Consider the following 27,931-nt stretch of genomic DNA (forward strand, 5'->3'; position numbering starts at 1 on the left):
CGGTGAATCTGAGTTCTTATTTGAGTGAGTTCTTATTCAATAACGATTGCGTCTCCAAATATGAAGAGTAAAGAAAAGGGAAATTATGTTTTATCACGACTTTCTTTTTCCCCCAATCGCTCAGAGTCTCGTCAACTTTATCCGCAGGCCTTGTCTCGGTTGTCCCAGGAGTGCTGTCGCTGTGTACACCTCGTCGTTCTAAAAAATGAAAAGGAAAACACAAAACGCACTGAATACTTGAAGCCGTTCGTAGAAACAGGAACACAAAAGAAAGAAAGGCGGTTAAAGGAAAAAAAAAGTTATTCCTAGTACGCAAGGGTCAACAAGCCTGGAATTTGCCTTGTCGCGGGCAAAGACGCCTACCGCGAAAATGCGGCCGCGAAACAAGAAAAAGCATGGAATCAGGCAGTCACACACATGCACCCTCGTTTAGTAACGTTCCGTGTCTTCCAAGTATTGCACAATACACAATGAAGCAAACTGAGAATCAGCACAGACCGAGCGTGAGCAAGTGCAGACCATGCCGAACATTTAACGAAGTACAGCTCGTCTACTGGAAACAAAATGAAGGACAAGGAGGAGGAATACGAGGAAAGACAGGAAGGCTAACCGAAAGAATAATCGCTTTGCTACCCTCCACGGCGTGAAGGGGGTGAGGGGATAAAAAAAATGAAAGAGAAAGGAGAGTAACAGAAAATTGAAGTCACACCAAAGTCAGCATTCGTGAAGTCACAGCCTGTCATGCAGGCCAGATGTCCGCAAGAAGCGGAGCAGTGCCTTTGTGGCGAAGAGAACACAATAAACTACGGCGCTTCACAATCGAAATGTTTGCGGTATCATGGGGATGGGTTGATTTATGTGCGTCATGAGGATATACCTATTGGAAATATCTGGCGCTCTAACGCGAGAGCGGCAGCTAGCGGTTAGAGGCGAGTTAAGTTGGCCCTCTGAAGCACTGACATCTTCTGGCCAGCTTCCACTGAGGCAATTGCCTGTCGAGCCAATATACGTTTTTCTACGGGACAAAGACACAGAATTTGGGAAATATATACCCCAATACAAAATGGAGCAAAACGAGTATCGTTTTTAGCAGGGACGTTGCTCCCTCGATGCGTGTTAGAGTTTCTGTAAAACCGACATTGTTGCCCTTGTCCCTTTAAGCTGAGAAAACCACTGGAACTGCAAGCACTTCAATGGCTGCACTGCCAAGAGGGTAGTGTGCGAACCTACGAACAGGCCGTTAAGCCATTAAAAAGTTATTCTCTCGGCTCAGGATTCAACAACATCAAAAGAGTCCAGTTAAGCCATCAGAAAGTACTGTCACAATGTGAGCGCTGCGTCTACATTATTGTGGAGAACTACTTTTTTGCCACAGAAACTACTCATGGTACAGAATTCAAAACGTTGTGTGCACTCTCTGTGACATACTGCATTTTAGGTTATTCAATCTCAGGGCTGCTTTCGAGCACAAGTGAGGTACTGAGTATAGTTTTGTTCAGCAAACAGAATACTCACGTTGTCGATCTCTTCCGCAGGCAGCTCTAGCTTGTAGTGCGAAACAAGCCTGGCGAGGATAAGTGCGATCTCGGTCTGTGCCAGAGCAGTCGCTATGCACATGCGCGGTCCCAATCCAAAAGCGAGATATGAAGTGGGCTTGATGGAGGAAGCATTCTCGGGACTGAAACTGGAGAACGGAAACAATACCAAGGTTGAGTGTAGCTATTTTTTCGAAATGGCCTGAAAATTCCTCTGACATGGTACTATACACTTGTATAGTTCTGGTTTTACGCCTACCCTCCATCTCACGGTTTCACGCTGTGAACGAGTAGATGAATAAAGTAGAGGGTTTCCGCCTCTTACACTTTGGTCCGAAGAGGCGCAATTTATTATTTTTGCTAGTGGTACAATACCAACGGATACAAACCATGCATTGACTTGCCGAAGTAAGAAATTGATGAAGCGGGCAGCTCACAGACACTTAAGCCCAAACAAGTTTATCCTTATTCGCAGCTCCTCTTATCACGTGCAGGTTAGTGTACGAATTTACTGAGAACGTGAACGAAAATCCATGATTGAACTTTGAGCCCTTGATGTTTATTTTTTATTTTAGTCGTACTGTAGGCCAGTATAGGCCCATACAGACGTAGGATGACGTAGATGCTAGATGCAAGCACATAAAGTCTACAATAGAGAATTAAAAAATTCAAGGCAATTCAAAAACAGCCACAGGGATTCCGAACCAATAACAATCGTTGTACAATGCGAGAGGCATAAAATGAGATTATACAATGTATCGTCTGAATATTCAATATAGCTATTGCCGAAACAGTTCCTTAGCCCAAGGAGAAAATAAGCCTCGGGCATTTCTTGTTACCATCAAGACTACAAGGGGGCGAGGAGCTACTAAATAACCATGGAGCGGGAAAACTTTTCATTCATCCGCAAAGTTTCCTTTTCTTCTTATTATTCATAATTATTTTAAGAACACTGCCACAAATTTACGAAAATAGCATGATGTTACTTACCGGTCGGGGTCAAACTTTTCAGGTTCCGGCCAAATATTCGGGTCATAATGAATGTCCAGTGCCGGTACAAAGACGTCAGTACCTTTGGGTATTCTGAAGCCTCCCTCACTGTAGTCTTCTAGGGCCACTCGTCGCACTGACCTAAAAGAAAATAAAGGAGTTTCGTATACTAGTAGAGGCTGTCCGCTCGTTCTGGAGTCCGTACTGTGCTTTCTTAGTCTCTGTCTAGTTGATAGCAAGTAGGGTGTATAGATCAAAAGATCGAACTACAGGACAACAAAGAAAACAGTGGAATGCTTGTGATGTGTTCCCCCGCAGAATGTTTTGTGTCTTGTAAAATAGTTCCTTTTCCACCATCATGAACTGGAAAATTGCTGAAAAGCAGCTGATATCATTCAACCTGTTAAATAGCTTTTTAAAAAGGTAGCAAATTGCAGCAAAGTTCAGTCCGTGTTTTTAACCATATTAACAAGCTCGAAGACATTGCCTCTCCAGTGTGTCACTGTCGGATGCGATGGTGGATTTTTTCTTCTACTGCTCTCCAAGTCACCAGGAATTCTCTCATAAACCGCTCATCTTTGACGAGTATACTGGCAGTGTACCCTTGACTTGAAACATCAGCCTAACATTGAATTTAAATTTTAGATACTGAATTTATAGCAGAACCGACACTTAAAATTTTCTGACGCGTTCTGATTCGTTTTCTTTTTTACTTTAGGAAATGTTGCACTGGCAGTTATTAACTCATAGAATACACACATAGCTTGCGAAAGGCCGTTTTATTAAAAAGAAGAATATACACATTGCAAAATCCGTTGTGTTTTACCGAATCTGTGCACAGGAGAGATAATGCACTTACCCCGGCAGAGGCGGATAAAGCCGGTGTGACTCGAGTATAACTTGATTCAAAAAGGTAAGGGATGACACTTCCTCAAATGTTGGGTGTGTCTGCGCAAGACCAACAGAAAGTATGCACAATCAGGTACTTTTGAGTCACGTCGTAGCAGAGTGACACCACACCACCCCAGATACGGCTCGAGTTCTCACCTTGTTCTTTATTGTCGATGCAACCTCTTTCCTAACGATGTCCTGCACAGTCTGATGTTTGGCAAGCAGGTATGATGTCATCGTCAAGCTGACGGCGACTACGTCGATGCTGAGAGAAAGGACATGAGACGTTTGGTATGCTTTCTCCTTCGACACCATCTTTCTGAATACACGGAAGCGTTAATCTCTTGATTGTAATATCTTCTCATGGTATTAGGGTGCCTGTACTTTGTAGTAATAAACTGCCAAAAAGGTTGAGAGAACTTGCAGTCGTTTTAATTTATTACCAGTGATAGTTAACCAATTTTCCGGCGCCAGATGAACATTGTTCGCTACGAAGCCCACTACAATGCAGGGCAGATGATTATTTTCGAGAGAGTCCTCTAAAGTTAGTTCATACTTAATTATTCCAGACACCTTTGGAATTGCGTCTGCACGAGTATACGGCAACCGAGTGTGGGTTTGAACTCACGACCTTGGGATCGGCCGCTGAAGACCTTAGCCACGCAACAACCGAAGTGGGAACCATATTAAATACAGATAATGAGGTTCAGACCGAATTAAAGACCACAATAATTGCGCGTCGCGTGTATATGGTGGGCTAACTGCGGAGGGAAAACCGGAGTGCTAGGCTGTATAGCACGCGCAGCGTCACTGCAGACAGCGAAGCCAAAAAAGTCAGAAATCATTAAAATCACATAAACCTGGGGCAGAATTTCGCGACGGCCGTGAAACAAATTTCCGGCACCGTACCCAGTTTTTCTTTCAAGAACCAAACAATTTTCTCGCGTGCTGCATGTCGAGGATTGGTTGCCATAAAACAAAAAAAAAAACTCGGAGGGAGAGATAGGCCATGCGCCGTACCTCCGCAAGCCAAACTTTCCTGAAGGCGCTTTATTCCCTCTTTCTAACTCCGCGCACGCATAATTCGTCCCCAGTGGGGGCTGAGACCCGGAGGGGGGGAGGGGCGGGTTACTTTCTCTCTTTGTGTTTTGTGGCTAAGCTTCAAAGTTGTGACATGATGCCTCCTGTTGGGTTTTCCTTCGGCTATGACCAGTTGGTTCGCCGGCCATAACAAAATTCTACAACTGTACGGACTTCATGAAATGTCGTTGACATCACAGAAAGCTTGACCTTTCTTTTGCGACTCTCATATCAATTATGCGTCAAGTATAGCTTGAGCTCGGCTAGTCGGCTGTATGCCGATGGGAGTTTTTGTTGGTGCTGCATATTTACGGCCAGGGTTACGACTGACAGAGGTTTAAGAGGCGTCCAAAAAGACGGGCAACACCGTAAAGCGCAGACTTCTAACTGAAGGCTTATTCTTCAGCTGAAGGAAAATAAAAAATGCCGAAGAGCGAACACGAAAGATCTGATAGAAACGAAAAAAGCACATTGACTGCAAAGTGATCACTGAATATAAGCTTTGATGACATGTAATTGTTGTCTCGAGTCTATGCGGAGACCGGCTGGCACACTGCACAACTTTGAGATAGCCAAGACCACAAAACAAAATCTGGGCGATCTCAAGGTTGTGAAGTAAGGCCGCCGGTATCCGCCAGGCTCGTCCCTGATCAATCGTCAGTTTTTGGCAAACAAATGGCAGCCCCCCACGAATGAACCCACGCGGGTTACATGTCGTTTCATGGTAAGATACGTGTCACCGGATGTCGCCGTGGGGCGCAGAAAAGGAAATTTCTTGAAAAAATTGTAAATTGTGACGTTCTCTGAAGGACTTGTGCGTGGTGTGAGCACTCATTGACCTCTAGTCTATATAAAGCACGCGCCTTATAGCCACTTTACCAGATTTCTAGTCTAGCCTTTAAGGAAATTTAACTTTACTCCTGAACAGGGATAACATCAAGATTGTCTTCCAAGGAACGTTGAATTTCATTGCTGATAGCCCTTAATCATTGGCTGAAGGGGTGCAGCTGACGCTACAACGATTTATTACGCCAATATAGAAGAAGTATCGCAAATGCTTTTATAGTGGCACAGTTTCAGCAACTGTGACAAGAAGTGAGCTTCTCAGAACAAAGCATGCAGCAAAGAGTTCCTCGTGATTTTTGACACCCGCATGCCCTAAAACGCTGCATGTTAGTGCTAAAAAACAAGGTAAATCGAGCTTTCATGCACGAAAGACCTTTCAGATTTGCTTTTCCTGGCAGGCCTTTTTTTCGTGCCCAACTTAAAGGCTAAAAATTTAAAAACTGCATGGTTTAGGAGTTTGAGATATTACCTAGCTGTTAGGAGAAGGCATATATTTGTCTCAGTTCTCATAGATAAATGGTCCTTGTCCCGCACATCTGAAAACATAAAATAAAATCTTAAATGTTCAATTCAGTGTGGCCCTCATGAAGCTTAATGTGAGCATCAGTTATAGTCTCTAATGAATAGGTCGAGCTTGCTTGGATAGGTTCGATAGGTACAATAAAACCCGTTATACTGCGACTTCACCTTCACCACAACTGCGTTTCCAAATTGGCGTGCATAAGAAATGCATTCTGCACTCATACTCCAACTGTTGCCTGATGCGATTAAAAACAGTCGCATTTTTTCCAAGAGGAAAGAATTAAATTTGAGTCCAAAGCATAATTTCCACTTGGAATTTAATTTTAGCTGCAGTTGGAAAGTTCAGAAGTCACAGAGGCCCATAACAAGCAATTCAAATTCTGTAGTGGTACATGTCGGCGATCAAAACTGATCTCAAAATTCGGTGAGGTATTGATGCAGAGTATAAACAGGGCTGAACAGGCACCTTAAATTTATGCGTAAGTAAACCTGCAGCGGTTGTTTTGCGAAAACCTAATTAGCAACTTCCACTCAATACTGAACCATATTTACCATGCGGTCTTTTTTAAAAATTTAGGCGCTACAACCAGGGTCTTCAAGCATTTCCGAAATGTATTTCTTGTTAATTACGATCATGTGTACAAAATAGACAAATTGAGCATGTTCACATGATTTGCATATCATATGGATGTCGAAATCAAACTTCTGCTCTCATAGTTCCTACCCATTTAAATTTATTTTGAAGTGTAAATTCTTTTCTTGAAATCAGTTCAGTACATGTTCAAGCCCGCGCTACGTGCAAAAGTAACGCAACTAAAATTTTCCCCTACCGTGAGCCATTTGGCAGTAAATCTCCTCTCTCTTTAGATGTCTCACTTCTCCATCATTAATAATATTGTTAGTTTCGGAGGAATTTAGAAAACATGTTTTCTGTGGTCTACCTAATTTAGATGGACCGCTGAACATAGTAAGTTCCATAGTTTCCAATGATCCTGAACCTCGGGTATATGTACTCAATACAATGTAGACAGCCAGAAAGCACTCCGTGCAAGTCGGCTATCAAAATCGTGCGAAAAATCACATCGCAATGTCCTTACATGCTGCCAATTTGCATGTTTGCAGATTCAGTGGAGCAGTTCAAAAGAAGAGCAGGTGAGGCCGATACCTGAAACAAAGTTTTCCTTGCAGTCTTCACGTATCTTCTTTTCCGAGTTTAACAGCAGCTGAAGGACGTCATAGCGATTAGCCTGGAAAACCAGTTGTTCTAATTAGCAGTTACTCTCATGACTGCGTTGCTCTTAGATATGCGAACGCATGCTGCCATTACTAGAATTATTGCGCGGTCGTACACCCCTTCCCTAAAATATAGTGATCACACCAAGTGACATAACTGCGCGTCAGCGTTTTCTCGGGGTGCAGCACCTGTTTTAAATATCTGCATATGGTGCCTGACCAAGCATTTCAGCCTGTCTGCCCGCAATGCTTCGTCCAAGCACGCCTCAAAATTGAAAAATCGCAGGCACCGCCATTCGCGTGGTCTCTCCACATTTCCATTGGGATGTACATTTGCTCCCTAAATTGCTTGCGGAAGCTATTTTAATGAATAAATCCTTGCCTCTTTTAAAGCAACCTTGACAAGGAATTCCAAACAGTAGAATTCAGCAAACAATCAAGAGACATTTGACGAATACCTTGCGCTAAGACGTGCTATCCACCCGCCATAAGCCGTACACACAAAACATATGTACAGGATGGTTCAAAAATTGCCAGGCGACAGAATTTTGAGCCGTGTAGTTGGCCAATTATGACACCCCCCCACCCCAACCTCAATACTTTTGTAGGCGGTTGAAGACGTATCACTCTCAACTCTCAAATCCTTGGCAGCTGAAGAGGCGTCATGCGGATGGGAATGGGCAGCTGAAAAGCACAACATGTGGCCTAAGAAATATTGACGCGCCCTTTACGTTAAAGAATTCCAGACCACGTTCCACCCGCTCACAGCAAGAACACTCAGGCATATACGCTTACATATGCCATCTGACTAACCTCAATTAACCACGTTTTCAATGCACTAACAATAAGTGGGGGGCTAGTAAATGATCCACAAATTAGCTTCCGAGCAAACAAGGAAACGAAATGCAAACAAAGGAGATGCAAACAAGGAAACGAAGTAGTTTGGACAAGCTCCAGATCCCCCCAAAATAAACTGTAGTAGCGTAATCATTATGACGTGTCCAATAGTAGTGACTTTCACTTCGACCTTGTGCGCCACTTAAAGCGACAACTCACACTGGGACGCTCACGACGGTGTTCGATGAAAGGGCGCATTTTCTCCACGAACTCGTCGGATGGAAGGCGAACGAAAAGCTTGCGCACGAAAAGGACCATGCTGTGGAGCCACGGAAGGTTCGGTAAGATATCTGTCGGTGCGAAAACAAAATGAAGCATCAATACCAGTAGCAGTTGCAGTCTTTCACTACGGACCAGGCATCATATGGAAACCTCAAGGACATGCGGCTTGCACCAGACGTAAAATCACTACAGCGATTTATTTTGTCGCCTACTGCTAGGAGTATGCCGTCTCAGGAGACTTCGAGTGTGATTTTCACATTTGCTCGAGCATAGCCGAATTCTTCCAGAAGATCCAAACAAATGACCTGGAGCGGCCATCGCGACCACCAACTGAAAGTTACATCGGTTTTGTTTAGTTTAAGGCGTGTACAATGGCTCCAAGCGCACCGTCATACAACGAAACGAAGTATATGATTTTCTTCCTCCTCTTTAACCCTTTTTATTTCGCAACAGCTGAGTGTCAGTTCAATAGGCCATCGCTGTCAGTACTGGCTATATCACTCGAATGCTAACTCTCCGAATCACTTATACCTCTCACAACAAAGTAAACTGCTAGTTTTACGTACCACACTTTTCTGCAATCAGAAACGAAATGATTTGTTCAGTGTTTAGGCGAGCAAGCAGAGAGAGACAGCAGGCTTAGAGGTCATCCGAACAATGAGCGGCTGGCGCCTGTGCTTGTTGTCCTGTCTATACGTGTATCAGTGCAGAGCCTTCCTTCAAAAGTTTGGGTTATGCCTTTATGACGGCTTAATGTCCCACAATGATTCAGGTTAAGAGAGATGCCGTAATCAAGGGCTCCAAAAATTTTGACCACATTGGGGTTCTTTAACGTGGGTAACGGAGTGGATACCAAGAGAAGGCAAGCGTAGCAGGGGGCGGCAGAAAATGAGGTGGGCGGATGAGATTAAGAAGTTTGCGAAAATACAGTGGTCGCAACTGGCGTAGTACAGGGTTAAATGGAGAGACATGGGAAAGGCCTTTGCCCTGCAGTGGGCGTAGTCAGCCTGATGATGATTATGATGACATCGCACAGTGCATGGGCCTCTAGAATTTTGCCTCCATAGAAATTCGACCGCCGCGGCCGGGACCAAACCTGCGTCTTTGGGGCCAGGAGGCGAGCGCCATAACCACTCAGCCACACGCAGAACTAACCAGCCCAGCGAAATAATTTACTGCCTACTTTACGCCATGAGGAGGATAAAGGGAGCGAAAGATAGTAAAGAAAGGATGTTAAGTTCAGTTTGGGAAATAAAAAGCGTTCCTGTTTTACTTTCGCGCTTACATAAAGAAAACTTGACCACTGTCTGTCGACAGCATGAAGTAAAGGCTTTGATCTTAATTATTTGAATAACGTCTTGATGGCGTTTCCGACTGATGAAGCTTGAACCCACTGTCACAGAATCTTGGCGGCTGCCGTGGTGGTTCAGTTATTATGGTGCTCTGCTGCTGATCCGAAAGACGCGGGTTCGATAGCAGCCGCGGCGGTAGTATTTCGATGGAGACGAAATGCTAGAGTCGCGTGTGCTGTGCAATGCCAGTGGACGTTAAAGAACACCAGGGGGTCGAATTATCTACAGCCCTGCCCTACGGCGTCCCTCACAACTTGGGGTGCTATCGGACGTGAAACCCTATAGCACAATAAAATTAACCAACAGAATCTTGGCCACCATTAGGGTACGTTAGAAAGCAAACAGGCTACACCTATTTATCATTTGAGAAGACCCATTCATCTGAGAAACCACGCTGCATGGGTCACCCCTGGCATGGCTCCTATAAACTGTTGCTCTCTAAACCTTTGCAGTCTCTATCTGCACGGGTACTATTTCGAAAAAAAAAAAGCTACGGGCTGTCCAAACTCAAATCACGCCTGCTTCGTGCCGACGAAGCTAGGAGTGTTCTCATATACTGTCATTCTCCTGTAGAAGGTAAGTAATCATTTAGCGTCAAGACGGTAGAGGCACTCTTATACCGTTGATCCTCAAATCACATTCGTGCACACCACTGCTATTGAAAGGGCAGTACATAATAAAATTTCGAAATTACAGCAACTTGTTTAGACGTTAGCCTCAACAACTAGAAATAGGTACGTCGACAATATTCACCAATGTAAAGTGCTAAAAAGGTCAGACTCACTGAACAAGAATAAAAAGAACCCGTTGAACTGTCCGATGTTCTTGCGCGCAAAGTGGACGAGTGCCAGGGCCGTCTCGTCACCGCGTTGCACGTCCAAGTTGATTCCGGCGCAGAACCGCAGGGAGATGTCCGCGGCCAGGTCGACGAAAGGCTTGAAAAGTGCGACGCTGGGACCTTCACGCCTTACAAGATCGTCGACAATATCCACGCACTGACTTGTGCATTCGCTCATCATTGGAATGGCCTGTGAAGGCAAAGAAAGGACTATTATTGGAGGAGGAAGAGGAGAAAATATTTGTTGTTGGCTAGTGCTAGTGATCCGCGAAACAGAGAGCTTGCGGAGGTGAGCCCGCTGGCTTTCTAATGAGTCCAAACTAGGCCATGCACTGAGAGGGGATGGAGAAGAGCAAGTGAAAGAAAGAGAGGTATGTAGCAGTGCTGCGTGCATGTATGTGTGCAGTATATTCTCTGATCCCCAAATAGGTGTAACCATGAGAGCTATTATGCCATAAGGTATGGTACCAACGTGTTAAAACAGATACTTTGCAACTAGAACAAGTCCTGAAAAACGCTGTCACATGTACGCGCAGAAAATAAACGACAGATTCCCCGTTTTCAATGCTCATGCATAACGGATTAGAGATAATAGAAGTTTTTAGGACAATTAATCGCCGTCTTTTGCACTGCCGTACGCTTTTTAGGGAAATTAATATGGCACTGCCTGACTGCCTAAATCGGCTCAGTGCGAGAAGAACCTATCAAAATCTTTGTTACATGCTATCTCCAATTTTCGAAAAATTAAATGTTATATTTCCGGCTTTTCCCTCCAAAAGTGAAGGATTCGAACTGACATCTCATTCCTGTTTTTAAATGGAATGATTTCAGCCCGCCGCGGTGGCTCAGTGGATATGGCGCTCGGCTGTTGACCCAAAAGGCGCGGGTTTGATCATTTTTGCAATTGTCAAATTTCGGTGGAGGTGAAATTCTAGAGGCCCGTGTTCTGCGCGATGTCAGTGCACGTTAAGGAACCTCAGTTAGTCGAAAGTTCCGGAGCCCTCCACCACGGCGTCCCTCATCGCCTGAGACGCTTTGGGACGTTCAGCACCCATGAACCATAAATCATAAACCGGATTGATTTCATGAGGGTGGTGGAAAATAATTTTAGGAAACGTTACGCAGTGTCGTAGTGTGTTTACTGCTCTTTTCTATCGTTTGTTTGGTAAATACATTTCATGTATACGCTTAATGCGTGTCTATGCTTTCTATTTGTTACTAAACTCCTCAGGCCTGGGCGAAAGTATTACACTATAGTAGGACTAAATAAATATATCATAAACTACGTTGCAGAGAAATACTGGGGTGAGGAGAGTTAGTGTAAGTGTTGCGGAGAGTATATGCTTGTTCTATGTTTAGTGGCGGTCATGGTTAAGAAAATATAATGCGGGCTTTTCTTCGTATAGTAGTCGTCGACTATTTGATAGTACATTCGTTAGGAGAGATCACGGGTCGTGGTCTCAGAGCTTTAGCCTTGATAAAGTGGCGGTGCGTATGTTACACGTTTGGTGAGACTGAAAAAAGGTGCATAGGTTCATATAGTTTAGGTACACAAAATAATATCCGCTGCCCCTTTCTTTTGTGTACAAAGAATCGCCTCATGCATTTTAGCAGATCTGCGCACCACATGCCACGTGGTCTCACTGAGAGCAAAAGCATCCATGTGATAAGATTTCAGAGCACCTCTGAAGAACTCTACCTGGGTGGAAATTTGGGCAAGTCGGTATTGATCCATAACATAATAGTAGGGGAAAATGAGGACGGCGGATAAAAAGGAAATAGAACACACACCCACAAAACCTAGTCAAGAATTATGAGCCCTCCGCTGAGTAATTTGATGTTAAGGGGTGTAAAATCTGCAAATCATAGCTTATCTACAGCCTACCATGTTCGGTTACCTACAGCACACCGGATGTGCATTTCAAGTATAACCAGTGTTTTACATCAAGCGCACCCGCATCCATTGTTCATCTTGGAGCTGAAAGTAGGAGCTTGTTCCTTCTTTGCCATATTCTTACATTCACGCAACGGGAAAAAACGCAACCACTTGGGCTTCGAGCGCTGAGTGGTTGCCACATAGGTGCATTCTCTCCTTCAGAACGTTCGCCGACGGTAGCAATATGCATTCAAAATCACGCAACGTAGAGGGGAGTCATGGGGTACTCTGAAAATTTTCTGTTGAGATAGATGAATCGTGGGCGCACATTGTATATTAACCCTCGTGGCGCCGCCTTAAAGGGGGGTGGACGGGAGACGCTGCAGTAGGGATGTTTGGCTTAACACGATACTTCCAGTATATTTCATTCCCTATCAAGGGAGGATTCTCCACAGTTACCAAAGGGTACCTAAAGGAGGTCCCATGACTTAGCTGCACAGCACCCAACCTATCCCTTGATCATCACCATGACCCCAACTGTGTTCACAGCAAGACGAAGGCCTCTCTCACTGGCCTCCAACTAGCCGTGCCCAACCACCACTGACCTCGAGTTAACATAACATCCAAGCAGTGCCTAATTTTTAAATTTGTATATACATTTTTTTTTTTATTTCTAACAATCTGTGAAGCTTCTGAAGTTACTATCGTACTCAAAAAATGCCGTTCATGGCCTCCCCATCAAGTTGTTCCTTACAAATTTAATAGAATGGCTTTTTGTTACTCTGTTGATGCTCCTTCGACAACGAGAGTCAGTGTGATTGCAAAGAATTCCGCAAGTAAAGTATTTTTACCAGCGATTTCGTTGGAAACTTATCTTGGTCATACTGTCGAGTGTCCTGGACAGAGTTTTTTAGTTTTTCCATTCTTCCTTCTTGCTTTCATCTTCCCAATGACAAAAGTGCCCTGGCCTTAGTTATAGAAGTGTTAGCTTAATATTCTGGAACGCAATCCTATTCCTGTATATAAAATTCTGAATAACGCCACCGTAGCGAACTCATGAAAACCGCCATTGGTGGTCACACATGCCTGCTAGGTTTCACTCTTTTCTAATTTCTAACAGCTTTGTGTTTGCGTGAAAACATCCACCTTGACATTAAGTTCCCACTTGCTGTGTGTTTACGTTGACTATGAAACTGGAATATTAGCTTCCAATGACAGCTCTTGCACGAAATAATTTTTTGGGATACTTACTTAGTTCTGTTTTTTTTTTCGAATCGTAAAGAATGAAATTTAGCCAAAATGAACCAGAGGCAGCCCAGCCTAGTGCTTTTTTTTTCCTTACGAAACTGTCAGAAACAAGTTACAATCGTAAATTCAATATACCAAAACATAGATGATGCGCTCTGATGTGTAGTTCAGAAGGAAGAGAGAAAAAAAAGCTCATACTTTTTTTAATCTAAGTGAGAAAGTAATGCTAACCAGACAGACCTCTGTCGAGCGTTTTCACGTTCTTATTGACAGTTAGTACCTGCTTGATGTTGCTTTTCTTGAATGCCGGAGACAAGATACTTCGGAGGTGGTGCCACTCTTCTCCGCATAGTCTCGTCAGACGGAGCTTGTTGAAAGGCAAGTTTTTTGAAGCCACAGCCATGATCTTGGAGAAGGAGAGAAACATGTTGCTAATATAAGTTTACATGCGCACAAGATCATAGAAAGCAAGGGATCGTCAGGACACACAATCTGAAGAACGAAGCATTATTTGGCACCAAGGAAAGCACCGGAGAATGCATACCCAACAATTGTGGACAAAAGCATTTTTGAGCGGCTAACTGTTTATGAGCAGAATTTTTTACATAAAATGTAAGATTTCACTATAACAACCAATATAGCTGCAGATCACCCGACCGCAGTCTGGTATTTTTTGTTCTGTTAGCGTTTTGCTACCGTCAAAAGCATTCCTCTTTGCTTTTGTATGGCAGTCTTAACTTTTCGATGCGATCGATGGAAACACTTTAAAAGAAAATTTTGCAACATGTCTGAATAATGGTCCATTAACTTCAATGTCTCACTAAGAGTGTCTTAAAATTTTCCAATTTTCAAAATTTTTCCCGAGAAAGTTGTACGTATTACAACATTTAGGTTAGCCTTGATGAGAGAAGAATATAAACTGAGAAGTCAGGTTAAACAGCCAGTAACTTTACATTAAAGTAGCAAAAAGTCAACTGCAAGCTGATCGGGCAATTCGAACTCGCTGCATATCCAGGTCTCCTTCTTTGCTCTACAAGCGTAGGCAGATAGAAATGTGGTTGTCTATTTGTCTGCCTCTTGCAAAATAATCTGCGGTCTATCATGATCACTCAGTTAATTTTGCCCCCTAATAAAGACCAAATTTAAATTAACAATGGTAACGTTCCGTGTGCTTCTCTAGACACAAAAACTGCTGGCTTTGTTTTTATCAGAATACCAAAACTTGTCTCCAGCATGAATATTTTATAGCATACTGCCTTCGCGAAAAGTAACCGATCAACGAGTTTTGCTTGGGAGTAATGTAGTGGGACACTTTTCACAGACCTAAAGCTGTAAATATGCGTTTCGGTAAGGAGAACCATTGTGCTCAACTTTCGTGATCTCTTCTTCCATAGGAGCACTGCAAGGGTTACACATGACTGAGAAGCAAAATCTGCTGCTGGGTTACCTATGGCACAGGAGGTACCTTTTAAAATTCTCGGCTAATTACATACGCTGTGTGGCACCTTCGTTTCACTGATGGTTGAGTGTCGTATTGTCTGATTGATTGATTCTTTGACTGATTGGTTGGTTGATTAAACCATTCACACAACGGTTAATTCACTGGAGTTTTTTCTGTGTAGTTATTTGATTGATTGATTGATTGATTGATTGATTGATTGATTGATTGATTGATTGATTGATTGATTGATTGATTGATTGATTGATTGATTGATTGATTGATTGATTGATTGATTGATTGATTGATTGATTGATTGATTGATTGATGGGTGGATGGATGGATGGATGGATGGATGGATGGATGGATGGATGGATGGATGGATGGATGGATGGATGGATGGATGGATGGATGGATGGATGGATCGATCGATCGATCGATCGATTGATTGATTGATTGATTGATTGGTTGATTGATTGAATCATTCACACAATGGTTAATTCACTGGAATCTTTTCTTTATAGTTATTACCTTATGAAGTCTTACAGCTATTGAAAACAGCCGTAAAAGAAGCAATTTAAGAAGGAGCAGCATTTACGAGTTATACATCTCCGTGTCCATTTTTTTTCTTAGCCCGTCTGTGATAGGCGATTCCACATAACGCATTACGTACTGAATATAAACTATTATGTTACACCTGCCCGTTTCCAATGACCAAAAGCCGAAGAATGTATGGACAGGGGCGAATGGTTACAAAATACGGTTCCGTATTTACTGTTCAATGAAATGGTGTCGTACGAAACACTTATCTCTCCTTACCTAAGTCTTCATTCGCAACAGGAAGGATTATAAAATAATTTATATATCTTAAAATAATACTAGCAGACTGATTCTGAGCTTGATAAAAAATATTTATCAAGTAGTAGCTTCTGCAATGATCGCCTCTATCGCGTTGCGCACTTTATCCTGAGTGTCCTATCCTTTATCCTTTATCAGGTGTGACTCACCTGACGGCCAGAAAATGATCTGAAATCGGTGACGAAAACTCTCTGGATGAGGTCGGCATCCCGCACGACCAGGCCTGGCATAACACCATTGAAATACCTGCACCGTGAAAATAATGTTAAAATAGGGAACCGCATGCCGTAAAATAACAAAATTTAAGTGCGTTTATTATGCTTGAAGTGTCAAGCCGCGTTTTATAGGGTTAGGTGAAGAACTAGATGAGAAAGCTGGAAGCAACCCAAACAGCCTAGTGCATTCAAAAGAGGATTTACCGAAACGGAACGCACAACAATAGAAATGTCCAGAAAATGAGCGGGCGTAATTCCCATGCTGTGATCTTAAAAGCCGGCTTCGTTTGACGTTTTTCTAATGCAGGTATTTGGATTGCTGCGTATAGGGGTCATATTTCTTTGTTCCTCATTCCAAACTATATGCATTGAATCTCGGACAAGAAAAGTAATACTTCTTTAGAACTACTGCCCCAACAGCTCTTGGGGGCAGCCACGAAGACTAAAGAAATTATTACCGCTTCTAAACTGAAGACCCTTTCTTGCATTACGCTAATTGGAATAGAAAATCTTCTTTTTTGTATTAGTTGTCTTCTAGCACGGGCGACCGTCTAGGAATTTCTCTGCAAACAGTAGGCTACGCCCAGGCGCGCACTTTTGCTGCACTGTGCTTTTTCTAATAACCTGAGTTGGTAGTTACCGCTTGTAACGTCCACTTCTCTGACCAAGGCCCTGTCTGTAGCAGTGGTTTCTTTTTCTTCAACCCATCGAATGAACGACCTCTCCGATAAAAGGTATTCCACTAGTTAAAGACCGTTTATATTACATCGCCCTTAAGTGTACGGCGAGTAATGTGTGATTGTCGTTTTTAACTTCTCTTTTCTGTGCTTTGGGCCTTACTGCAGCCGAGGCACACTTTTCGGGGCGTTAGCAGCAAATAAGGAATCGTGCACTTGGCCAAGTAATCACAGTTCATCACATCGTGCTCGAGCTGACTGCTTGAGAATCGAGTGATGTCAGACGCGTTCTTATAGCTCAGTGCATAAAGTTTTACATCGCAGATCTATTCTTGCGCAGTTTCGTGCTGCTGCACATTTTCCTAGTCGACGTCCTGCTTTATAGACTTCTTATCAAGCTCAGTGGGGATCCTCTCCCTGCGTGCGCTCCAGGTTCGTTCACTGCATTCCTGGTTCGAAGCCCACAACTACAAGGTACCAAAGTGGTGTGATAGCCTAAGTGACTAAGTGCTTGCCGTACTTTGGATCACCCCAAAGTGAATTCTGAACATGTCTGGAGCTTGTCAAGTTTATTAACTTAGTAACCCTCTCATTCTTTTCTTTGCTTATTTGTTAGTTTAATTACTATTACACGACACTGCACGCCAGAGCTGTGGGACTAAATGCGTTTGTGTTTGGTTTTGTACATTTCAGAATATGTTTGTTTCTCAGAATATGTAGGCGCTTTACGTATTCACAATGCCGCGATTCTAGTATCTCACGTCCTTTTGTACGTGTAGTTTGAATGTCTGTCATTTCTTTCGTGAATAGTTTGTATTTGGACCTTTCACTAGCCGAGCTGGCTTTGGGTCCAATCAAGTTCTGATGGATTGGTTTCGCGAAATAAAATTATGATGATGATGAAAAAAAATACTACCGCTCCACAAACCAGTGAGAGCAGCAAGTGTAAAGTATTACAGGCCGCGAAGAATATAGCAAGAATAACCCTCCAATCCTACCGCAAGACCAGGGGTTTAGGAACATTTCCGAGTAGAAAATTTCTGCATTGTTCCGTTCCAAGGAAAAAAAGTGGCAGTGACAGTTATTATTTGCGAGAATAGAACCAGAGTTTCTGTAACCGAGGTAAAATATTTTTATTGCGTTACGGTGAACGTTATCAGGAATACTTGTTTACTATTATCAGTAAGGTTGTCCTGTTCTTTATTATAAGCAGAGAGAGATAGGCTTAACGATAAAAAGGGCTAAGAGGTCGGCCGGAAGGGTTGATATCTGGCCTGCTACTCAAGCAGAAGTAGGTTTATTATAAGCTGCACATGTGAAACAAAACCGATTTTGAAAGCGGCAAGGCAATTCTAGGGCAGCCTGGGATAACCGTGCCTGCAGCCCGCGTAAACCTGTCCCCAAAAATGACATTTTCGGCCCGCATTTCAAATAGAATTTATTTTCAGCCCAATTTCAGCACAAATAGCGCTTGAGTCACTAAATATAGAGCACAGGAATACAAATCTCCAGTCAGTACAAAGGCCGCGTTTCGAAACGAGAGTGTATAAATACCACACACAAATGCGCAGCTGCAGTCGGGAATACAGATTGCTATGTCGGTGCGTATCTGACAGCAGGCATAAAACGTCGGGAGGAAAGTTGCCTCAACACGTGTGCGAAGGACATTGCTAAAAACGGCTGCGTGTAAGAACCAAATAGGTAAACCTGCAACCGCTTGTATACGCGTGTCATGTTATGAACAGTGCTTAGTCTCCGACATCTTCAAAGAAACAACACTTCTCCTGGAACTACAACCTTCCAAATAATCTCGTAACGTCCAAGAATCACATGGCAAAAATACCATGAGCATCTAAGCTTTCATTTTAACTTCTTACTTGAGTGAAGAAAAATAAAACTTTAGTAATGTTTCAAAGCACGTGATTCTCGTAGAATTTAAGTTAGAAGGTTAGGTTACATTCTTTATCGTTCAAAAATAACGGGATTACGCATATACATACTTAGAGAAACGCAGGAGATCAGACACAACATTTGAAATCATGGCATCGTTTTAGAGGGCAGCAGTGGGTCAGCTGAAATATTGTTTTCTATTCCTTTTTTAATTGTACCACTTGACATTCGGCCCCGGTAGGATTGCTTCGCCGAAAGTGATGTCTTTAGTACAAGTTACCTTAAAGTAAGCTCATCAGCTGCATTTCCAGCTGATGGCAATATGAATTTGCTCTGATAAGTATATCAGGTCTTGTGTATTGGGAAATCTTTTATAGCGTGGGAAAATAATGTCTTGTTTAGTTCTTTTTTTTTCTTTGAAACCGTGAAAAACAATGTGCAACACAAAGAATTCGAATTAAGCTACTGACGTGCTCTTTAAAGAGTCAAGTTCCTGCTTTACTGTGCACTCTGTCCTGTCCGTTTTTTATTAAAGCTGCGTATTCGCAAATATCATAGAAAAGAACCGTGAAAATGAACAAGAGAGCGTTGTGTATTACCCAACCATGTCCCCATACTTCTGCAGCCAGTCGTGACATAATGGGGCCAGTCCCTGCGAATAGAAGTTCAAGAACTATGTTTTTAGGGATTCTTGAGCAGACGAAGCCTCGTTGTAGTTGAAAAACGCAATAAAATGTTTAGCTTCTTAATCACTAGCATATAAAATGTTACAAAATATACCCAAGTATAAATTTTAAGGATTACGTGCACTGGTGACGACCGTGTATGAATCCACACATTCTACGTTTCCTGGGCTCAAATTATCCTAATTCATGCAGCTAACACAATAGAGATTCCCTCAAGTAAACAGTCATAATAATGCTCGTTTTACGGTATGTTTTTAAAGTGCATATGAGCGCCTAATGCTCTTTTGTTATCCGCACTTTTCTGAACAACCCAAGGTATACTTCAGCTAAACAAAGAAATCTGTCGTACATTTTTAAACGCGCATATATGATGCAGCTGACAGAGACTGATTGACCTTTAACCTTCTTGCCTGCCCTGTTAACTTCATTTCACTATATTCAGTGCCACATAATCTCAACCCTGGTGGATAAATACATGCAGGTCATTCCCAGTGATTAAGAGGTATGTATATCAGTTGTTTTGATTTCTGGTACTATCATAGCGAGTACTACAATGGTACACCTTTTTTGTCACGCTGGAATGCACGTTCCGATGATCGCTGTTGATAAAAGAGTGAACGGCGAGATGCTAACGTTGTTTAATGGATGGACTAACATCACTTCTTCCTCCCTTCCTTCCTTCCTTCCTTCCTTCCTTCCTTCCTTCCTTCTGCATGTTGCAAGTACAAAAAGGACAAGTATGCGGCGAGTTCTTTAACTTTTTGCTTAACTACAGCCGGAAATGTTCTTGCCGGTGGAAAAGCTTTTCACAAGCTCCGCACATTCATAATGTTCAGTTAACTTCAAGAGGGCGAATGGGAAAGGAAAATCTGCAATCATCATTTCTGTTTGCACCAATTATATTTTCTTGAGATCTATACTTGTCTCATACTCAACCGTTCTGGAAAAAAAGCATTTTTGAAAGACAAAAGTTCGTGAGCGCAAATTTTCGTATGTTGTCAAATTTCACGATTGTAATCAATATATCCGCAAATTTCCAGTCGGCAGGCTTCAATTTTTTGCTCTTAACGTTTTTACTATCATCAAAACCGTTCTCTCTTGCTTTTCTAAAGCAGTCATAGCTGCCCCATGGGTGCGATGGAAACATTATCGATAAACGTTTTGGTATATATCGGAAGAATGGACTTTTACCCTCAATATTTCTATACACGTAGCTTACATTTTTTTAATCTCCAAAATTTTTTTCCTGGCATGTTGGACACGATCGTGACGTTCCACGATGTGCTCACTTGGCAAATAATTACAAAGGTCTCACAAAATTGCTTAAATAACAAGTTCCTATCTTCCTCGGTGCACCTTTACAGCTAGTGAAGTTTCGTTAGCGATCATTTCAACCAACCTTAACGCAAATTTTGGTGTTCCAGGTTTACAGTGGCCATTCTGTTTGAAACACAAGCATAGTATTCAAGACAAAATTTCATTGACAAACTTGTCTGACAGAATCCTAAAGATTGTCAGATATGATACTTTAAGTGCGATTTAAGTAATTCCTCTGTGATTTATGCATTGCATCTGACCAGCTGCGATCTCTTTCCCGTTATAATCATGAATAATTTGCTATAGTAATTGTTAAAGCGCGAACAATGTTGCGGCCCTCTCACTAAGCTTTACATAAGGCGCCAGTTTTCAATATAACCGTAAGTAGAAAGCCTAGCTGTAGATCGCGCACAAAAAAGATGCATTAGTTGATGTCCTATCTCCTGCCACGCTGCTTCCAACCACCCATCATTGAAAGTCATTTCAATAGTCTACATTTCACATAGGCAGTATGCACCACCAATAATAATTTTTTTCAGGAGTTAAAACACTAACGCTGTATGTCGACTGAAAAGTAGGTTTGCATGCAACGAATATACAGACGCTATTCATAGGCGCCCGTATTTTCTTGCTAGCGTAAGCAACTGTGCATCGTAGCATAACTGACGTAAAAAAAAATTTCATAGCACGCGCAGAGTACAGCGAAGATGCTGTAAAACTGCTTCGTAGTATTTTGTGTACCTTTTTCCAAATAATGTACATGTTGCCCCATAAAAGGTTCGGTTCTGGACCCGGTATGCCCAGCCTCTTCATCAGGGAGAAGGTCCTCGTACGCCATGTGTAAAGCCTTGAAAAAAAAAACGCAAATAGAATAGTCCCCAGCCATATGTGCACTATATTCACAATTTTACGAAATTTCTCATTCAAAAGACCGCCCTTGTCATAATTTGAAAGCACCTAGTCCTATTGTTCTGCGCATATGTTCTCAAATGCATCTTCTAATTTTGAATTGAAGTTAACGAATTTAAAACTTTATTCTCCAGCTGAAAAATATGAGCAGTCCCGAAAAAAACTGTAAGCACTGCTCGAAGAACCTTAACCCCTCAACATACAGGGCATCATAACAGCGAGCGGAAGATGACATACAAATGCTTATACATACACCTGCATAATAGAACTGAATCGCTAGAAATATAAAATTAGAACGAGGGAAAACCTTCAAACTTTTCTCAACGACCCCTGATCAAATTCATTTAAGCTATACTATATCAACCGCGCGGAATTAATAATGAATTTGGCTGGCATTTTCGCTCTATGTTACAAAGAACAATCATGAATTTTCTATTTTGATCGGTGGTGCTTGTCGTCCGCAAAAAACATTTTGAGTTACTAGCTGGACAAAACACTTCCTATTCCGGTACTGTTTTTACATTTTTTAAGCATTTGTTTTCACTGCACGAAGTTTAAAACACGCAAAAGGCAAGGACATGCAGCGAGGCTATGGAACCTATTCTAGAAACAAATAATGCGCAAGTCGTCTTCCGAGACGAAACGTAGGAATTGTAGTCAAGGCCGATAGTCATGGGACCTCGACTTGCATCTCTGACGCGTTACTCGTTAGACAAAACATACATAGAATAAGAGAAGACCGAGAAAGAAAACCCTCTGTCCGCTCCAGAGATTGATCGCCGCGAGGCAAAACTTACAGTAAGCTATTAATGATGGAGATCACGTTATTTGTGTTACATCGAGCTATCGGCTCGACCAGAGGACGATATTGCGTCATTTCACTGATACTGCACATCTTCACTGCACATTGCATGCCCGATATTATCTCAATTTCAGAGCGCCAGCCGCATATTCTCGGATGTACAGCCGGCCAAATCTTTAGCTGGTGTGCGCGATGGCCGCGTTTTCCGTGCTCCTGCCCCTTGTGACGGAGCAAACTTGCGAAAATATCAACTCTAAGCACAGGCTCACTAAGCCCGTGCTTAATAACGAGCTTTCCGAAAGTATGCTTCGTAGTAAAGAGCAGGAGCGCAGAAAAAGCGGCCGTCGCGTACGCCAGCTAAAGATTTAGCCGGCTGTACGAGTTTCACAGCCTCGTTGGCAGCAGTGATCAAACACTGAGCGACGTCTTTACTTTTTGTGATCATTTTCTGGGCAATTACCGTCAATCTAGTCACAGTTCTCCAGATAAACAGAGTTCTCTTTGTAGATGCATCCTGCTTGTAGAAACTTCTCCTGCCTTTCCTTGGCGCATTAAAATGAGAAGTCGGTCTGACTGCCTTTTGAAGAGGAAATCTGTCACTAATACCAAACGGCGCCATCCATAAACCTGCTCCTACATCCAACTCAGTTTCAGCGGCTTGCTATCGGAAGTGTCTTAGGCTGATTGCAAGCAGCATGCTCACCGGTGGCCGCCATTTTGTTTAGTATCCACTCGAGTACAGGATTGGTGGCCGAGCAGCGGAGTGTGTAGCCTTTGATAAGCGGTCCAGCCAAAAAAGAGTTTAAAATTTCGGCCGTGTCCAGTGCTGTCAAAAAGCTTGTTGTTTAGACAGTACGAAGTCGTCAAGCACCTTGTTATCAGCGTATAACTTAGGCGTAAGACATCTATGGATGGTGCATCAAAAGCAGCATCTACATCATCTGCAGAGGAGAACAAATTTCCAGGTATCCAGCCTTTTAAGAACGATTTGGCTGCATGAATGGATGCGAACTCAAAATACTCATCTCAAAAAGTTAAAAATAGTCAAGCACCTCATATACGGATGGAAGCAGGGCGATCATTTCGAATCCAGTAAGTGAAATTGGTCAAGGATAATCAATTCCTTGTCAATTTCCAAGCCACACGTCACCATCTTTAAGCCTTTCGCCTTATTCCTCTGGCACTAAGAACCTGGAGATATATCTACCTGCGATGTAACGCTGTACTAGCCCGCGCGGCTTGCTCTTCCTAAAAATCAAAGGCCTCTGCACTCCTCCTGTGACGCCACGCACTTTTCCCGGTTGGCAATGCAACGGCATGAATTTAGAATATAAGGCTCAAGAAGCAACGGATGCCACGGTCTTGTCACACACTTTGCCCTTGACGGCCGCCAAGACCTCGGCGGTCATTGCTTCTTGAGCCTTATATTATAAATTCATGCCGTCGTATTGTCAACCGGCCAAGGTTCGTGACATCACAGGAGGAGTGCAGAGGCCTTTTCTTTCTAAGCGCCAATGACGTGGCCAACAGACCTGCGCACATTTCCAGACCCGAACAAGAGTAGGCTTGTTTACACTACCCAAAGAATTCCACTAATTAAGCGTAGTTATAAGGAGGTAACATATTGAGGACGGTGTTAAGCCCCCTGCGCATCATTCTGCAGAGAGACTTTGCTTTATGCAATGCCATGTCACGCATAAACTTAAGGCGACCAAGTTCTGCATAACTCTTCAAAGAAAATAACACACTAGCGCTTCATCTCATGGCTGTGGACACTGAGAACATTGCCTGTGTGGCTTAAATCGAGTACTGCTTCGTGAACCGCAAATAAGGTTGAGGAGAAGCTGTTTATAGTGCTTAACGCATTTTCTCTTAGGTATTCAATTTGTATAGAAAGAACTGAGATAAAAATTCTTGCACCTATATGCCACCAAAGGAGGTAAATTGTTTTTATTTGCAAGACATTCCTTTATTGTGGCCTGCATGCTTTTTTAGATTTCCTTTCGTTGTTTTTGTCTTGACCTGTGACGATATAACTTTTAACATTTAGGCAATTTAGAAGGTATAAAATTTAAGCACCCCGCACCTTCCTTAGTTTAACTTAATCTGCAATATTCAAAGAAAATTTACGCGCAACTACCTAGCCTGTTTTTCTCCGGCGTTATTGCCTAATTTAAAGACATAGTGAGCCTGGATAGACAGGCATGAAAAATCGAAAGATGCTCACCTCCAAAGTCCGGCGACCACCAAACACAGCAATAGAAGCAATAAAACAAGCATTTTATGACTGCGATGCCTCCGGAACAATGTGGGATTTCTGCGAAGCCCTCTGGTGACCCACAACAAAATCAGAGGCCTACTGCCGTATTTATACAGAGGCTTTGACAGCTACGAACGAACAAATAGAAATGGCCTCTTTCTGACACCACATTTTTATACTACGAGCTAGCACAAGACTCGCTTAGTTTTTAACGTATCTGTCCGCTTCCTGTGCGCACATATTGCTTTATGATGCTCTTTTTTTTTATCTTTTACTCCTTGCCACGTGGCTTCACAGCGAAGCGCCATTTGTTTACGTATACGAACTTTAGATAAGGGAACTTCCTGCACGACCTGGATTTGCTCGTGCCTAGAAGTTCGCTTCCGGTACTGTGGAAAATTTCGTGCTCGGTGAACTTTTCATGTATTAGATCCTGTAGACTGAGAACGACGACTACTTTCTGCCGTTTTTTTACCACTGTGCGAACTTGCATTGCGGAGTGAAATTCGTTCTTTCCCTTTACGACTGTGTGCTCGAGAAGGATAATGATAAACAGGAAAAAAGGTGGACCGTATATAGCTCCCGTACAGAGCTCACGGCAGAACCTCGAAAAGCAGCGGGCTGTACTGACGTCGTTTTTGTTATTCACTGACTTTACCGTGTCGGCTGTATAAGGGAAACTGGGCTGTTTTCACGACGATCGGCACCCATTTTAACTTTGACGTCAATGTGTCTCGACATTCGAAGCGCGTGGCTTGTTGCAGCTCGCAGCGCGTGTGGTGCGGCTCGTGAATCCGCCATCGCTCAATCGCTCGTTACGGGGGCTGCACTAGAAGGAAGAACTACTTACAACGCCGCCGCGAACACGAAAGATCGCGTGCCCGCGCTGTTTAGCGAAAGCGGTAACAGCCAGAGGATTTGGACGTAAAAGACTGCGATGCTGAGATGATGACGTGACACTGCAGGGTGAGAAGTTGCGCGTTGCGGATGCGAACGCCGCCAGATAAGCAAGCCATGATGGTGCCGGTAGAACGTTTCAGCACTGCCTAAACGCCAAACCGTACGACAGTGCGTGGTAGGTCAGTGACATACTCTCAAATGTATACCGGTAATGTTTAGTGATAGGTGTACGCTAAACAACGCGGTTATTCAAGAGATCACCGGAAGGTGCTCTTACGCGACGAGAACTAGACCCACAAAGTGAAGGGATCACACGACTCTTGTGAAATTTCTGGCTGTTTATTTAAAGTAAAGTGCCCGAAGTATTTACTTCTAGACCGTGTTCTGGCGGTTTTGTGGTATCCATGGATTTCATAACTTTTTGAAGGATGAGAACGAGATAACCTACCGCCTTTAGGGGATTTGGGACGCCAGGGAGGCATAAGAAGACCAAAGCATCACCAAGATGCAAACCTGCTTTGGCTCTAAACTTATAAAAAAAGTGCATATTGTTCACCTGCAGCATACGCAAAATACGATGTTCCCACACAGATTGCACTTCAGCAAAATTATGTGCCAATAAATGCTTAGAGCGAAAATAATCACCCAGAATTGTCTTCGCTTTTTTAATTGGTTCAGCGCGGCCCTGTTGAGTAATCTAGAAATTGCACTTAGTTGAAGCTAAGTGCCTTCTATTGCCAGCTGTGTAAGGTTCGGTTTAAAGCGAGCGGTAGTTGAAAACGCTCGTAGAACAAAGGAGTTAAACGTTGCAATTGTGTTTTAGAAAGTAGTTACAAGCCGTTCAATCGCCGTCGGTCGGCGGTTAAACGCCATAAAAAAAACCCTTCGAGGTGGCGCTTATCTTCCCCTAGCACCTTGCATGGACCGTGTTGCCGGTTTCCTGCAGCTGATTCGTCGTCGCCACCTCGCCAGAGAGTTGGTCACAGCCCATTCAGTTGAGCGAGGAAACCGAAAGGTGTTAAACATTACAGGTTCGAAGAAATCAAGGCGTGTTTCAGCATCGCTGCGCGCGCTCTTAATGTAACACGAGGTTTGGGTTTCTGTTGAAATGTCATTGTGAGAGACTTAATATGGCTCTTTATCCTTCGAAGTGGACTGTGAGCCGCGTCGGTAACTTTTTTCTGTGGAAGACAAAAAAATACTTGTCTCTTGAACTGCAAATGGATCTGAACAAAAACATCAGAAGTACTTCAGGCTGCTTACGCGCTGTCAAGGCGAAATAATTAGTGCGTCTTTATGAGTGTTCTACCGGGAGGAAGGTTGCGCACTGCGAAATGAAATGATGACGCGCCTCCGAACGCTCATTCCACAAACGCTGAATCTACAAAGTTCCAAATGAAACACTTCAACACTCGGTTCGAATACCTCTTGCGAGCTAGCCTCCTTGCCTGACGAAGAAACGTATGCAATATGAAATGATAAACTGTATGACGCCACCCGCACCGGTGTAGGACGAATGGCGTTGCGCCGCAATTTTAATATGAAAAATGGTTTTGGGGGAAAGGAAATGGCGCAGGAGGAGGAGGAATAAGAAGAAAGGCAGGGAGGTCAACCAAATGGCGCTGTAGCTGTCTAACATCTTGGTGGCTACCTCAACCAAGCCTAAAGAGAAGAGTTAAAGTTTGGGAAGGCATGCAGTTATAGGTGTATACGTCGTCGGTTGGAATCCCTGCCACGCGCTGGCCTCAAACTTGAGTACAACATGAAAGCTTCAAGCAAAGAGAAATCGTATGACACTACTCGGAACGCTGTGTGATGATTGGTTACTCCTATATTTGGTATTATTGTTCGAAATGCTGCCAGCACATTAAGATAAGCCAGTGGGGATATATAAGACGAATCAAATTCGACTGATTGTCTGAAACTGTGGCACTCGGTTTTGCATGCATCGTATGGCCGCTTGATGTCTTCACTGTATTTTACTTACCATCGCTGGGATTTTCTGCACCATCTGCGAGAACGCACACCAACAAATCCCGCGGACTTCTATCGTAATGGGGCTTGTGTAAGGCTTTCGCCTCAGAACTCATGGAATTGGATGGGTGTAAAATTTAAATCGTAAAAAAAAAATAATACAGTATGTTTACTTTTTATGCTAGGAGTATATACAACACCAAAATAAAACAAATTGAAGTACACAAGCAGTCAGTAAAGAAGGCGGTGATTTCAAACAAAACAATAAAACAAAGTGAAATACACAAGCTGACAGTTAAGAAGGCATTGATTTAAAACAAAACAACAAGTTTAATTTGGGAAGGCAATGCCAATTTCATATTTATAGCCGGCTAGGGACTTCTTTCAAAGTTTCCCGGTTCTACAGCTGTGCAGCTTTCTTCTTGTCCTTGTTTCATACATCCAAAACTCTTGTTTTAGCCATATCTTAGCACTT

At 43.0% G+C, this 27,931-nt stretch overlaps 1 protein-coding gene across 1 annotated transcript; it reads right to left on the minus strand.

Moving 5' to 3' along the window:
- Positions 1-73: 73 nt before the first annotated feature.
- On the minus strand, positions 74-23,731 carry LOC149346879 (cytochrome P450 3A28-like). Its single transcript, XM_089541441.1, has 14 exons — positions 23,694-23,731; positions 21,353-21,458; positions 19,208-19,260; positions 15,976-16,072; positions 13,811-13,936; positions 10,353-10,596; positions 8,154-8,284; positions 7,030-7,111; positions 5,812-5,878; positions 3,573-3,681; positions 3,385-3,473; positions 2,526-2,666; positions 1,516-1,684; positions 74-198 (listed from the first exon to the last, which is right to left on the minus strand). Exons 1-14 carry the CDS (start codon positions 23,729-23,731, stop codon positions 121-123), a joined length of 1,530 nt encoding a protein of 509 aa, XP_089397567.1. The 3' UTR covers positions 74-120.
- Between the last annotated feature and the right edge of the window lie 4,200 nt (positions 23,732-27,931).

This window comes from Amblyomma mixtum, chromosome 4 (assembly GCF_055824585.1).
Source record: "Amblyomma mixtum isolate Tamu chromosome 4, ASM5582458v1, whole genome shotgun sequence".
Lineage (NCBI taxonomy): Eukaryota > Metazoa > Arthropoda > Arachnida > Ixodida > Ixodidae > Amblyomma > Amblyomma mixtum.